General features: G+C 36.0%; 1 protein-coding gene across 2 annotated transcripts; it reads left to right on the forward strand.

The window, feature by feature from the left end:
• Window positions 1-2,401: 2,401 nt before the first annotated feature.
• Window positions 2,402-15,492, forward strand: LOC112141546 (E3 ubiquitin-protein ligase ubr3; the record flags this gene model as incomplete). Of its 2 annotated transcripts, XM_036211165.1 has the most annotated exon segments (21): window positions 2,402-2,442; window positions 2,721-2,787; window positions 2,877-3,007; window positions 3,147-3,375; window positions 5,536-5,715; window positions 6,157-6,290; window positions 6,382-6,468; window positions 6,541-6,606; window positions 6,693-6,782; window positions 6,876-7,004; window positions 7,098-7,150; window positions 7,242-7,375; window positions 7,910-7,995; window positions 8,091-8,232; window positions 8,713-8,809; window positions 9,669-9,810; window positions 10,161-10,265; window positions 11,443-11,613; window positions 12,972-13,004; window positions 13,778-14,223; window positions 15,404-15,492. In XM_036211165.1, coding segments are annotated over 21 exon segments (2,652 nt in total), but the record flags the coding sequence as incomplete, so codon positions are not given.
• Window positions 15,493-15,791: the final 299 nt, after the last annotated feature.

Here is a 15,791-nt window from a genome sequence, read left to right on the forward strand (position 1 = left end):
ACTTCAGGGAAAAACCCCGGGCTCATAAAAGCAAATGTAGCTGGCTATTCTCAGATTGCTGAACGCTATAAGGAAATGAAATTAGCTCACGGAAGTGACATCTTAATTGGAAGGATTTTTATGCTTGTTCTTTGGCACACACACAGATGTACAGATACATATTCCTCACTTCAGTTCATTATTATTAAATATTTGTTTTTCTGAGAATTTGCTGCTTGAAAGATTCCGGTCACAAAGCTGATCTTAATGACTAAAGACTGTCAGAACCAATACAAAATATATATTTTTTCATTGATTTATCTAAACTATTTAAGTTAAAAAAATCTTATCTGTTTGCAATTTTTTTAACAGTACTTTGTTAATTTCACTCAAGCTGTAACACGAAAAGTTAAATTAATGAGTCAATTTTTATTTCACTTTTTTACTTTCTTAGTGCTGAATCATTAACATAGATCATAAATAAATTATATAAATTCTTTTCATGTTATTAGACTCTTGACTGCCTGGATGAATCACAGTGGACTGTTTAGTGGAGCTGCCACTCCCAGGCAGATCAGTTCTCTCTGGATGTGGACACTGACTCACCTCTTGCTTTTCTGCAGTCAGTGACTGTTTCCAATATCTTAACTTTTCATGTAGAATCAGAGCATTATGTGTATGTAGCATTTTCATTTTTTTGTTAAACGGATGCCATGATTCAGCAGGTTTTTGCTGTCAACCGGCCCACTTCCATCTTGCATGTAAACCTGAACATAGTACCATCATTTGTCATCTTTTTTGGCTCCATCTTGATTAGTTCATCATTTATACCTGTTCTGCCAGGACCACGTTATGCAATCCTGCAAATATTCAAAACCACTTGGAGCTTAAAAATATCTTTACAAGTTTTCTGAAAATGACTTTGAAATTCATCCACAGTGTTAGTTTTTAAATTATTCAAATATTATTTGAAATTGACACACGATAAACTAAATCATTGCCAGGTAATAGTTTTTGGATTTTATCTCTACCAATAATGAAACACATGGAACGTTGGAGGTATTGTTTTGACTTGGAAGCTTTTGCAGAGTTCATACCAGGTTGATGATTTTGGATTCAAAATAGAAACCTGCAGCTAAACTAAAACATTTTTCTAGATATCACTTTGACCATTATACAACCAAATGGCACAGTTTGAAACTGTTTTTTTTTATTGCAGAAATGTTATGTTATACAGCCAATAAACAAAGAAAAAAATAATAACTAACTTCACTGCAGAAGGAAAAGATCCACTAAGTTCAAACTAGGTATTCTCTGTCTGGTCTTTACAAGGTGCAGTCAATCAAACTAGTAACACTCCTCTGGTATAAATGGTTCCTCAAGGAGCCAACAAGAACTAAAGAAAGACTCCTCTTTGCTGCATTCACCTCTGTAAAAATAAGAAAGAATGGAGAGAAAAAAATCAAACGCGAAAGAACAGCTGAGATAAACAAAAGAAAAGAAGCCAAACTGTATCCTCCCATTAACTTAAGAAGGAAATGTTTAGCTAACATAATCCACCAGGACTGTATTACTACTTACAACATCTTAACTTAAAGTTCTGATGTATCCTGGATCAGCCTATTAAGCCGTGGTTAGAGGGATGCAACATAAGAGTTTAGGGTTTATAGAGGTCAGACTAGGCAACCTTTGTCTGTTCTCAATGGTTACAGCCCATCACCAGCAGCTGTAAAGAGGCTCAATATTACAAAAGTCAAAGTCACGGCCACAGGTTTTGTTAAATTTTGCCTTTAGCCATTTACAGCTCCTGACCTGGGACACGAGCAGGGCGGGACCTCTTGAGCCAGGGTTGGGCAGTACTGCCATAAAAGTTTCAACACAGTTAAGAATGCCACAAGCTTTTCCATTAAGCATTGTGAAACTCATTAGTCACCAGTATACACAAACTTACAACCTCTCATGAGCAGAGCTCCTCTATCTTTAAAAGTCTTCAGAACTTGAAATACTTTGTCACTTTTTGTTTTTTTCAACTTTTAAAGTAAATAATAATGATTAAAGAGGAATAAACAGCCCCCTGGTTGTGAAGCAGTGATGATTATATGAGAGTTACAATCAACTGCCTGATTGAGAATTGGTTCACAGGGGAAAAAATGCAAATCTGTGTGCAAATTTCACTTTTCTTAGAATGTCTCAAAATATTGTTGAGCAGCCAAAAATAAAAAAAGGAACACTTATCTAAAACCTTTACAGTTGCGCGAAAATAGATGTGAACTCCTAAAGAAAGAATATAGATAATAAAATATTGTATTGGTTGGTGCCGACTCACACTAAAACCTGACATTGTTGTACTTTTGTGGGTTCAGTGATGTGATGGGGATTAATTAGTTCCTATGAGCTTAACAATTTTTTTCTTTTTGTTCAGGATCAACTGGACCAGGGAGCCCAGATGAGTCTTGCAAAGAGGTGTGTTTTACCAAAAACTGCAACTATATTGAATTATTTTTTCATCAAAATATGTTATTTTGCAGAAATTTCAATGCAATTAACTCTTTTATAATTGTGTTTTGTTTGTTTTCATTGATTAAAAAAAATAAGCAAGACTGGCTCCTTATGCGCATTTTTTTTTAATTTGAACTTTAAAAAGGATTACCATGAACTGATTTTGATTGATTTAAAATCAAAAGTTTTTTTTCTCCTTTTTTTATCTTGAAACATTTTGTAATGAAGTTTTGTTTCTCCAGGAGGATCAAGATGGAGGACAGTCTGTTGGCCAGAGGAAGAGGGTTAAGCTGAGTAGCAATACCAAAGGTATAAACTAAAAGTGAAGCTAAAATACTAATCTAGAAACTGAAATGAATTTTCTGTCTTGAATTCCTTTTTCTCATCCGTCCCTTCAGATCATTGCATCATCGAATCACTAAAGCATAAGTGCTTTCTGGAAGAATTGCTGTTTTGGACAATAAAATATGAGTTTCCTCAGAAAATGGTCACTTTCCTGTTAAACATGTTGCCAGATCAAGATTACAAGGTAATTTTTCCTCCACATTCAAGCAGATTTGGTCTTTTACTGCATTCTGGTAAATGTGTTTTGTTGTTATATATTGATTTACATTTTGCATAAGCAAAGTAATACAAGATGCAAAAACACGCTTCTTTGTCCTTGGCAGATCACCTTCACCAAAACGTTTGTACAACATTACGCCTTCATCATGAAGACGCTGATGAAGAGCCACGAATCGGACACGATGTCCAACCGCATCGTTCACATCAGCGTGCAGCTGTTCAGCAACGAAGAGCTGGCCAGACACATGACGGAGGAGTGTCAGCTGCTTGATATCATGGTCACGGTGCTCCTCTACATGATGGAAAGTTGTCTTATCAAAAGTGAACTTCAAGGTAAGTTTCCAAGAAGTGTGTGGATTTACATGTTTTTTCTATCAACACTTTTGAGATTGTTTTGGAAAAAGCTGAACTTTGCTTAGAATTATTACTCTGCAAAAACAGAATCATTGACACATTCTTCCAAGAAAAACTATAATGCAAACAAAAAAAATCTGATAGTTTTAGTTTAAGAAAACATGTCGTGACTAGAATGTAAACCTCCTGAGACCTTGTGGGCAAATATGGACAAATAGTTAAAAAAAGGAGATTAAGATAAAAAATATTTGTAAAACCATTTTGCTTACTGCATTGACAATTTTTTTTAATTAATAGAATGTTTCAAAATTTATTAATTTTTGACTTATTTGTTTTTGCTGCTTATTTGCTACATTAGTTATGAGGTAGGTATTGCATATCAGATAGGTATGTGTAAAAAGAATAACCACCCAGTATTTCATTAAAATAAGTGAAAGATGTTTCTTTTGGTTTACACTTGCTGTCATTGTTAGAACTAGAAAGAATGGACAGAGGTTTATCCCTCCAAACTATTTGATTGCACGTGTAAAAATGTTAATTGAAATACTGTGAAGTAATACACAAACACTTTTAAGTTGTTTCTTACGATGGAGTATAAGGGCCACTTTACAAGCACTGAACTGTTTCTGAAATTATGTAAATTTATGAGAAAATAGTCCTAGAAGTTGAATTATGAGAATAAAGTTAACTTTAAAATAAGGCTGCCACGATTAGTCGACTAATCGACGACTAATCGACTATTAAAATAATCGACGACTAATTTAATAGTCGTTACTTTGTACTATATGGAGTCAGAGTATAGTAAAGTTGAAAGTTATAATGGTGTTATGCTAGCTTATTGGACTATTTTGGCATTTATTAAGGTTTTTTAGGCTATTTTGGGTTTTTTTATTTCAGACATGCTAGCTGTCTTTGCTAGCTTAGTCTTTTTTTGTTTAAGTTTTTTAGGCTGTTTTGGAATTTAGCTAATATTTCGGCTGCATGCTAGCTGTTTTAGCTAACCTAGGCTTTAATTAGGCTAATTTGGCCTTTAAACTAATATTTTAGTTGGCTATCAGCATCTTCAGCTATCATCACTAGCATCTTTTGCAGTCAAATTCAGCTTACATTTCATCTATGATGATGCTACTGTGAATATATATATAGTTTTTAGTTAGTTTAAAGCGAATGATGGTTAAGATTTGTGTTTTACATCCACTTTGTGCATGACCCGATTAGTCGACTAATCGGAAAAAATAATCGGTGATTAGTCGACTATTAAAATAATCGTTTGTGGCAGCCCTACTTTAAAAGTCAAAGGCTCAATTTTTGACTTTCTCGTAAATTTACGTGCTTTATATTGTAAATGTATTACTTTAAAAGTTGTAAATCTATGACTTTTAAAACATGTAAATTTATGAAAAAAAAATACATTTAGGAGAAATATTTCGCCTGTTTTTTATCATAAATGTTAAGAGGAGAAATCACCAAAGTTGTCTGTTTATTGGAGCTTTGCTCAAAGACAAAATACCTAAAGACCTATTTCCTGATAAGTTTCAAAATCAAAGAAATTCTGAACTTTTTGACGACTCAAACTAAAATCATTATTAGTGTAGCCCAGCTCAGACGCACGTTTGTTGGAGCGCCACTCTATTCTACCCAGAAAACCATTTGTTCCCTAACTGTCTGGCACACAAGAAACTCCAAAAGGGAGTGAACATAGAAACGTCCCCTCCTCCAAATAAAACGTCCCGTTTCAACACAAAACAACAAAAAGTGATGAAAATAGTCTGTTTTGTTAGCATAAGAACATTGAAAAAAATGCTGAAAACTGGAGCTCTTCAAATGGAAGTTTCACTCCGAGTTGAAGGAAATCTTGTCTTTAATGAAGGAAGAAATGATTGGAAGTGGACACCTGCAGGGATATTAATGATGACGATTGATGACTTCATCAATGGGACTGCAGACAGAGACCCTGTAAGCTTACCAAGGAATAAAACATCAATAAACTATAAATCAAGCAAATTTGTAAATTTACGACTTTGAATCTCGAAGTACTCCTCTGTAGTTCCTGACTGCATGGTCTGTAACTTTGGTATTTATGTTTCTTCTAAAATATGTTTTAAAATGTATGATTTTTTTTTTCTTTTTTCCAATTAGATGAAGAGAACAATCGCCATGTTGTGGTGAACTGCAGTGAGGCGCTGTTGAAGAACAACACCTACTGGCCCCTAGTTAGTGATTTTATAAACATTCTGTCACACCAAAGTGTAGCAAAAAAGTTCCTGGAGGACCACTCCCTGCTCATGCTGTGGATGAGCTTTGTCTCATTCTTCCAGGGTAAGTCTTAGACTGTCTCAGTTTGATTCTTTGAATCTACGATTTTTTGGAAGTCTCAACTATGTTAAAGGGCTAAAGTCTCATCACTCTGATCATCTATTGAGCTATTTTAAAAGGGTTTTGAAGCAGAGCGAGGAGCTTGCGACCAGCCCAGCGTATTTTTTATGTTAAAAATAAGTTCTTTTGAAATTGGATTTTTCACAAGTGCACAACAATTTTAATAGAGAAATACTCAGAAATGCAATTTTAAGATTATTTTTCTTAATGTGTGTCCATCATAATAAAAATGCCACATGAACATATTAAACACATAATTTGTATTGGAGTGGGTCTTTAATATGTTTGATATCATGTTTAGGGTAATATTATCTCAGTTTGGACTGTGGATAAACTGTTTAACTGTGATCCATTCATCTTTTAAAGTCAAATTTTCTGTTGCAGGTATGAATCTGAATAAGCGAGAGTTGAATGAACACGTGGAGTTTGAGTCTCAGACATACTATGCAGCCTTTGCAGCAGAGCTTGAGGCGTGTGCACAGCCTATGTGGGGTCTCCTAACACACTGCAAAGTCAAAGTAAGTTCTGGCTTTATGTTGATGAAACATTTTTTTAACATTTTGCAAATGTATCTCCTCTTTTTTTAAACGAACTTTTTCCTAATCTTAGGAGACGCAGGAATATACAAAAACTGTGGTTCGCTACTGTTTGGAGACCCTGCAGATCTGGTTTGATGCCATCGGCTTTATCGATGAGGTAAATTTCAGTTTTAATGATAAATTTCTGTTTCCGAAAGCTTTTATTGAACTTCTTTTGAATTTCTTATAGCCGGCTCCAAATCAAGTAACATTTCATCTCCCACTTCATCGCTATTACGCCATGTTCCTCAGTAGGGTATGTCACGTGACTTTGTCTTTATTTGTTGCACATTTTGTAACTATGTGCTCTGAAATTCACCGATTGACTGAAACAATCTTTAGGCTGTAAAATGTCAAGGCTTGGATTTGGACAGCCTTCTGCCCGATCAAGAGATGCTCATGAAGATCATGGTGCATCCACTCCAAATACAGGTACAAAAAAAATACAATTTTCATTTCTATGAAATTTTCCTGCTTGGGTATTGCTTAAAATATAGTTTTAAATGATTTACTGTGTGACTTTAGGCAAGTTTGTCTGAGATCCACAGCAACATGTGGGTCAGAAATGGTCTGCAGATCAAAGGACAGGCTATGACTTACGTCCAGTCGCACTTCTGCAACTCCATGATTGACCCGGACATTTACCTGCTCCAGGTTAGATCTGCATCATCGCACAGTGTCACTACATTACTAATAGTGTTTGTTCCAATTTCATTAAAATCTCTTCTTTTCTGCTTATTAATTCAGGTTTGCGCCTCCAGACTCGATCCCGACTACTTTATCTCAAGTGTTTTTGAGAGGTCTTGAATTCTGTTTTATCATTCAAATAGAATTAGTAATTTGAAATATTTTACCATTGCTGTTTTTTTATTTATTTATTTTTTTTAACAGATTTAAAGTGGTTGACCTCTTGACCATGGCGTCTCAGCACCAGAACGCTGTGTTGGATTCCGAGCAGGAAAGACCCATGTTGGAGGGAGCACTTACTTTTCTAGTCATCCTGACGAGCCTTCGCATCCATCTTGGTAAGCTTTATGAAACACTATTTATTACATCCACAGCTGTTATTAAAAAAATATATAAATTATTTACTGCAAGAATTAAGTTTTTTTTTTTTTCTTCAGCTGTGAGAATCCTATTTTTTAAGAATATGTTTCTATAAACAAAATTATTCCGGGCTCTGTCTTGGTTAAAGCTGGTTTTATAATATTGGGGAGAAATATAAAAGAAACTGCAGGTTTCTGACTTTTATCATGTCATTTTTATCTAGTCTTGTTCCTTTTAAACATTTAGAAAATGTTATTGGGTATCAGTTTTTGGCCTCAGGTCAAATGATATTGACTGCTTTTATTTGAAGCATTACATTGAATCTTTAATGTTTAGCTAAGAGCTGACAGTGTCAAGAAGTTCTTCTTTCCTAGAATACAAACTTTTATTACTCTATTATTGAAGAGTTTTATGTTGATTCTTTAGTTTTATTTTTGTCTATTTTGTCTTGCAGTTACTGTGAAAATAAAATCTTTGTCAGATTACTTCACTCTTTTTCCTTTTCCTTCCAGGAATGACCGATGACGAGATCCTTCGAGCTGAGATGGTGTCTCAGTTGTGCATGAATGACCGTACTCACAGTGCCCTCTTAGATCTCGTATCCTTCTATATTTTATCTGCATTAATCCTGATACTTCAGGAATCAACCGCATTCTGTTGTGACTACTTTTTTCCTTAAGAATGCTTTCCTAGATTCCTGAGAATCCTAACCCAAAGAGCGGCGTCGTGCCGGGCAGCTGTAGCTTTGAGGATATGCTGTCCGCCGTGGCGGACTTTAAAGCGCCCGTGTTTGAACCCGGAGGCTCCATGCAGCAGGGAATGTACACACCCAAAGGTAGGAGGACTTTGATTAAAAAAAAAAAAAAATCATACTCAGAGTTGTTAAGCAAATAGGCATTTATCCCTTCATGACATTTTTAAACATTCATATAAGGCACCTTATCTAAACTTCTATATCTTAAAAAATAAAGTTCATTAGTGTATTAAGTTTTTATTTTGAAATCATAAATGCATTATATTCTGATAATGGATTTTATTCTAAGGGCCAAAATCCTGTTATTTAAATAAAAATATTAACAAGGGTCTTCCTTATATAACTAGCGTTAGCAACTAATGATAAGACTATTTCAATTTGGCTCATTACAATTTGTCTTTAAGGAACCTCGTATTTGTTTCTGAATGGAAAAATAAATGTGAAAGTAGATCTCCACTTGGGGGCAGACTTGCCCCATTTAAACAGATTGTAAAAACCGGTAAGAAAATTGTAAATTCAACACTTTCTGAGGTCAAATATCATTTTTGTCTTCTTAACCAGCTGAGGTGTGGGAGAAGGAATTCGACCCCATCATGGTTGTTCTCAGAACGGTCTATCGCCGCGATGTCCAGTCAGCAATGGACAGATACTCAGCATTGTAAGTCAAACCTGCTCCCTGTCTTTCCCACAAATACATTTTCTCCATTTCAGTTCCAACTTTTTTTATTTTCACTCCTCAGCAGTGATTTTTAAATGAGGATTAAAATGTTTTCACTTTAGTTTAACCTATTTGGCTTCCTGTTCAATGACATTACTTGAAAGGTCAAGTCTATAAATTGATGCAAGTTTTTAAAGAAATGAATGTCAAGAAAATACATTTTGTTTAAATTGTAATGGAACTGAAGAAATGCTTTCTGTTAATGTACCTTTAATGTTTACTTTGATAAACCTCTTCAGAAGAGAAAAACATTGTTCATTTTCTTCAAGGTTAAAGAGATTTTAACAAAAAGAATAGTTTTGTTTAAAGGCTTCCTAGCAAAAAGCTCACATGTTAGAAACTGTGGTTTTATGACTTGATTTAGAAAAAGGTAGCAGTTGAATTTACCTCAAGTGGAAATGTTTATTTTTTATTTTTCATTCTGTCAACTCGGGTTTCTTTAACCTGGGTGAATACAGAAATACTTCAAAACCCCCTTTTTTGGACATTTTTACCTTTTTTCTGTTGGATGTCTTTACAATGTTATTCTTATCAAATATGTAAAACATTTTACTACTTTCAATTAATCTTCAAATCTGAGACAATAAAGCTTGTGCTTATCGATACACGTTTATGGCATTACAAGCTCCTTCTAGTCCCCTGAAGGTGTTCTTGTTTGTTTATTTTTTATTCAACATTTTTTACAGACAGTTTAGATTAAGGACAACCTTCTTCAACAACATAACTAAAAACTTAAAAAAAACAACATTAAATTTGCTCCTGTCTTCGAAATCTTTTTCTTCTAAATGTGATGTTATAGTTTGAAGCAGTTCGGCATTCACACCGGAAACCCATGGCCACCCTACAAGGAGAGGACCCCTCTGCATCCATGTTACAAAGGTCTAACCCGCCTGCTGCACTGCAAGACGCTGCACATTGTGATCTTCACTCTTCTCTACAAGGTGAGACTTTTAAAATCTGCCCATGCCAGTTAATGTCTAATTTATTTGTAATCCTGTTTATTTACTATCAAATGGCAAGTATAATGTTGTGTACAACAATCTGGAGGATATTTTATTAGTTTCCTGTCAGTATGTGTGCTGAGAGATGTTCTTCATTTGGATTTTTTATACATAGTTTTATATTGCGATTATTTCCACGTATCTCTCAAGAACAACAGTCATCAGGTTTATGTTGGTTTCATTTGGGAGGCTATAACAAAGCAGCATAACTAATTGTCTGTAAATAGTAGATTAGCATAACTTTATTCTCCTATAATTGCTTTTTTAAAGTTTGATCTGTTTTTATTTAGATTTGGATGGATCATCAGAACATGTCTGAGCATGTTCTTTGCATGGTGCTCTACCTGATCGAGCTTGGGTTGGACAACCAGGTTCAAGACAACAAAGAAGATGAAGTGAGTTTTACTGAAGTGCAGATGTCAAATGTTGTTAAACCATTACAGTCAATAAATTACTATTAATGAGCAAATTGGTTAAATTTCTATCTTAGAACAAGGCAAAGAAATTCCAAGAGATTGAGGAAATTCCCATTTTGTAAAGTTGTGTAATATTAAATGGGTTTCTTTCATGTGAAAACATTTTTTATTTAACTCAGGTCAAAGCTGGAGATATGGGGTTCTTCCTGGGAAATCTAATTTTTAAGAGCCTGTCTGTTGTGAGGTTGTGGAAAGTCCTGTTGTTTAAATGTTCTGCAATGTTAAGAAAAAAATTCTGATCTCCAAGTACCAGAAGATTTTTTGATAAGTCTAGTAAATAAGTATTTACACTTTTTGTGTGATTATTCATGGGCTGTAATGTTAATCATTGGAACACCTAACTAAGAAAAACAAGAGATTTGATTTTATCCCTTTTAGGGACATTTTTTTGCATAATGATGTAGAAAATGAGTATTTGGTCAATAACAAAAGCTAACCTATAATACTTAGTAGTGTACTTTGTAGTGGTAATGACACTTATCAAGCATTTCCTGCTGGTCTTTAAGTTTTTCTTCTACTGTAACTGCTATTTTGGTCCATTCTTCCATGCAGATCTTCTCAAGAGTTGTGCTGTTTTAGGGTTGCTGCTGGGCAACATATAATTTTAACTTCCTCCACATATTCTAAGTTGAATTGAGATCCTAAGACTAAGTAGGTCACATCAGAACATGTGAAGTTTTATTTTTTTATTTGTTTGGGATCATTGTATTTCTGAAAAATCCATTCCTCGATGCTCTCACTATAGAAGTTTTTTTTTCCCCTAAACCTAGCTGAGTTGCCGTACATGTTCACGCCCCCGTTCATACTTTTCTTAATACTGTTCAGTCATCCTGTGCTCTTTGTAGAAAAGCAGATCCAAAGCAGGATGTTATTACCTCCATGATTCACCCACTGCATCATTTTACAAATTAATTCTTTAAAAATCAAACATATTTTGTGTTTTTATTTATTTTTTTAATTCTTTCTCTAAAAGTTGGTGTATCCAAAATGAACATTACAGACCCCTTTCACCATTTTAAGTGGGACAAATAAGTGGCAAATACTTTTTTGTATCCTTGTGTCTTCTTCTAAGTCCTACCACACCTTATTCCTGCAGGAGCCTTGCATTGAGGAGCACTGCCACGACAGCTGGTTCCCGGGAACCAACCTCATCTCCAACCTGCACCATGTTATAAACTTTGTGAGGGTTCGAGTTCCTGAGACGGCCCCTGAAGTGAAGAGGGAACCTCCTCCCAGCACCAGTACTGAAGCTGCGTCTTATGGCCAAGTGAGTGCGAGTCGTGTGGCGTCTGTTCCTTTTCATCAACAGTCAGTATCAGATTCTGCATTAAATTGTTGGTGCACAGTAAATAATCAGTAGTTATTATGGCCACTTTATGGTTAGCTCAGTAACCCATTGTAGTGGGGTAAATGTGCATTTGGTGGATTATATTAGTATTCGAATTATCAGATACATTTGCTGTTAAAGTTTTAAGTAATTACCTTTTGTTTACTTAATGCATACTAATGGAATTGACTTCCAATTTTTAGCATTTGTATTTAAAAGAAATGCAATTAATTCAGCTGAAAAGAGGAAAACGGAAATGCATTCTTAGCACTATATTGGTGCTTTTTAATGCCAAAGGGTGGCTACAGCGACTCTGTCCGAACCGTCCGATTCTATTTTTCTATGGACCTGCAACAGATGGGAGCTTCCAAGAGGTTTGGTACTGTTTAATGGGTCCATTTTACAATGGAAACACTCAAAATACCAGACTGGATCGCTCAGTGGAAACTAGGCCAAACTGAGCCCTCTTTTGATCATCTTACATTTTCACCGGGTGGTTTAATTTATCAAAGGAAAATTACAAAAGAAATCTGGTTTTCTATGGGGTGGTGAACTGAATCTTCTTGATAGCTGAAAGTTGCTTCATTGTTGTGAAATGACTTTCCTGTTTCTTGCTTTGTGGCCTTCACAGGTTGTTCTTTCCTGTGTGATCCTGTCACAAGTTTATTGTGTTAAATGAAATGCAGAAAAGTCATTTAAGACCCACTCCAGTCGTCTTTTGACCTATTTCAAAATTGCTATGGGCAGTCTTTTAATTATGAATATGCTGTTTTTAGCCAAAAAAAGATAACAGTTGTTTTTTTAGAACAGAGTTTCTGCAGAGTGGCAGTAGTTCTTTAAAATTTACCTCTGAGTTGTACGTGGGATTATTGATAAAGCGCAACCTCTTCCTCTCCCCATTGAGGAGCGGAGCAGGGATCTTGTGGCCCACCCAGGATATTTTTTTTTACATCACAAATAAGCTCTTTTTAAAATTGCGTTTTTTATTTGCTCCTGATTCACAACTATTCGAAAAAACTAACACTCAGAAATTGAGTTTTATGATCTTAGAGATTTATTTTTTTTTAATGCATGTCCTCCATTATGAGAAAAATGCCACAAGAACACGTTATAAACACCAAATTAATTTTGTGGGAGATGGTCGTTAAACTGTTCTGTAATTTACAAGCTGGAACATTTTGTGACTTCAGCAACAAAATAGTTTTTTTTTTTTGATCAGGCTTAATATTTAGTTTTTTTTCCCCAATTCAGTCTCTTTCATTGTTAATATTTCCTTTCATTATATTTTACTCTGACAGAACTCCAGGCGTCTTTCAGGAAATTGGAGAGAGGTAGCTGTCTGCACCCATTTCTGTTGAAGTCTAATGACTTTATTTATCATAACTGCTACATTTGTCTTGTTTTTTTTGTTTTTAGATCTATGAAAGAGTTTTTCTGCATGTGTTTGTGCATCTCAGAGAAGGTCTGCCTTGGTGTTTTATAGCATATGTACATTGCTATGCTTCAGCAGTTCCCCTCCCTGTTGACTGCTGAAACTAATTATGTGTGAAATGCAGGTTTGGGGTAAATGCTTTTTAACCACATGTCAAAATGATTGATGTTGCCCCGACTTGGCTGTGTGATGCATGTTTATTTAACGGCGCAGCTCAGGTCCTTCTTTGTCAGGTCGGGTCGCAGCGGTCCTTCAGATGGCGCCCGCGCTTTAATGGGACCGTTGATTTTTCTCTCAATTTTCTACAGCAATATGTTTGCTATAAGATCAGCAGAAGTGAAATGTCAGCTGAAATGTTTTAATGGAGATTCGATTCAGACTTCTGTGTGGATTGCTCTTGTTTGAAAATGGTAATTAGAAATGTCCCTGATTGATTTAAATTCATTTATATTCACAAATTGATTTTTTCAAATAAGAATCATATTCTATGTTGATAACAAATGTTCTTCTTAGCAGGCTTTTGTGTTTTCTAAATGTGTCAGTTTTTGATGTTTCATTCTTTTGAAGATATTTATTTCTGGATTTTTCCTTTTTCCAGAGTCAAGCGAAAAACTGCCAACACCTCTTCATCACATTATTCATTCTTTTGTTGTGTTTTTTCTTCATTTTCAGAACCTGCGAGAAGCTCAGGTATTCAGCCTTGTGGCAGAGCGCAGGAGAAAGTTTCAGGAGATAATAAACCGCAGCAACACTGAAGCCGCTCAGGTTGTGAGGCCTAAAAGCTCGTCTACGCGTTGGGTTCCGCCAGGCACGCCCCCCCAGCTGGTAACCGAAATCCTGGAGATCCGAGAAAGCATGCTGTCCCTCCTCATCAAGCTGCATCAGAAGATGTCGTCTAAGCAAAACTCCCTGTCAGCATCCTGGCTCGACGACGCGGACATGGGCCGCCTCGCTCACGGAGACGGCATTACCGCCATTGAGCGCATCCTCAGCAAAGCGGCCACACGCAGCTGCCAAATCAAACGCAGCATTCAGGACATTTGTGGGAAGCTGTTCCCTCCAGTGCTGCCCAAAAAAAGCAGTCCCACTGACAAGAAAACCATGGATAAAGAAGAAAGGTAACCGCATCCCCCAAATCAGAGTTTTAGCATATTGATGTACCTTTGATTTTTATTTTAGAATATTTTTTCTCATGAAGCAACCGTTGGAACATTTCCAACTGAATGATTTTATTTTTTTTTAACTTCCCCTACAGTTGTCAGATGTCATCATTTTGAAGCAGATTTTCTCTCAACATTAGATCTTGTGGACCAATTTTGATCATTGTAATCTCATTAATAAACAATGAGTCATTGTTTATCTTAATACAAAGATGTCAAACATTTTGGTTTTTATCTAAGGCCATGTCCACACGTAGCCGGGTATTTCTACAAACGCATATCTGCTGACCTCCGTTTTAGAAAAAGTGTTGCGTCCACATGTGATCGTTTTCAAAATAATTCCATCTACACGTCCCCGCATACTTGCGCTCTTAGACGCGGTTATGAGCTTGTCAGAACAGTAGTTGACAGTGGAAAATTGGAATTTCGATAATAAATCCTCCTAATGGAAACAAAACAATTTCGAAAAAAAAGTTTATGCGCTTACAGTAGGCGGCATTTGGGGCGTATCCGCTGAACAGGTTTCTCACCTGAGACTGTCAATAGACTCTGCGCAGCACGAGCTCTCCAGACAGAGCTGTGACGTCACCGCAATGCTCCTTTTTTAGTGAATCAAATAAAAAAAATACTTGTTCTCATTCATCGTCGTGTTTTTAATGACTTATCGTGTGAGTTGGTTTGTGCTTTATCGCAAAATGATGATTTAATGGAAACAGGGTCATTTCCAATCATTGTTTTTTTCAAAATTCCTAGAATTTAGATAAAGCTTTGCGCAAATATGTCATGGAAACGCAGCTACTACTGATGTGTATGCATTAATTGTCGCAAAAAGTGACGTTTTTAAAACGCAAATCTCCGGTTATTCATGTCCACACGCAGACGCAGAACCGGAGTTTTCCAAAATCTTCACTTTAGCCGGAGTTTTCCAAAACCACCGTTTTCAGTGACTGAAACCTCCGGTTTCGTGTGGACGATAGGCCGAAACGCATAGAAATATATTCGTTTTAGCAGATACCCGGGTACGTGTGGACAAGGCCTAACTCTGTCGTGGGTTTTTTGAAGAAACTGCTAGACATTGGCTCTGGAGTGTTAAAGGTTTTCAAATTTCCATTTAAAAGAATTCCCCATTTTCTTTCAGACGTCAGAGGGCAAGAGAACGGCAGAAGAAACTTCTTGCCGAGTTTGCATCACGCCAGAAGAGCTTCATGGAAACAGCCATGGATGTTGGTAGGTAAACAGCGACGGTTTAGTGTCTAAAACCGAAAATACAATCAGTAATTTCCTGAAAGTTCTGAAGATTTTGCTGAAAAACTTTCAAAACAAACCAGTTTGGAATCTCCAGAGTTTGAATTCTGCTCTGCAATAACAGAATTTTAGTAGCAGCAGTAATTATTACATTTTTATGTGTTTGTCTTTGCTGCATATAACAGTCAGTACAGTTTCTCCTTAGTCTCAAAAGGCCTTTTAGTGGAAATGAAGGGGGGGGCTGATCCTGTGGGAATGTGTTGATGCCTGCTGGCAGTAGT

The sequence above is a fragment of the Oryzias melastigma genome, unplaced genomic scaffold, assembly GCF_002922805.2.
Source record: "Oryzias melastigma strain HK-1 unplaced genomic scaffold, ASM292280v2 sc00758, whole genome shotgun sequence".
Classification (NCBI taxonomy): domain Eukaryota; kingdom Metazoa; phylum Chordata; class Actinopteri; order Beloniformes; family Adrianichthyidae; genus Oryzias; species Oryzias melastigma.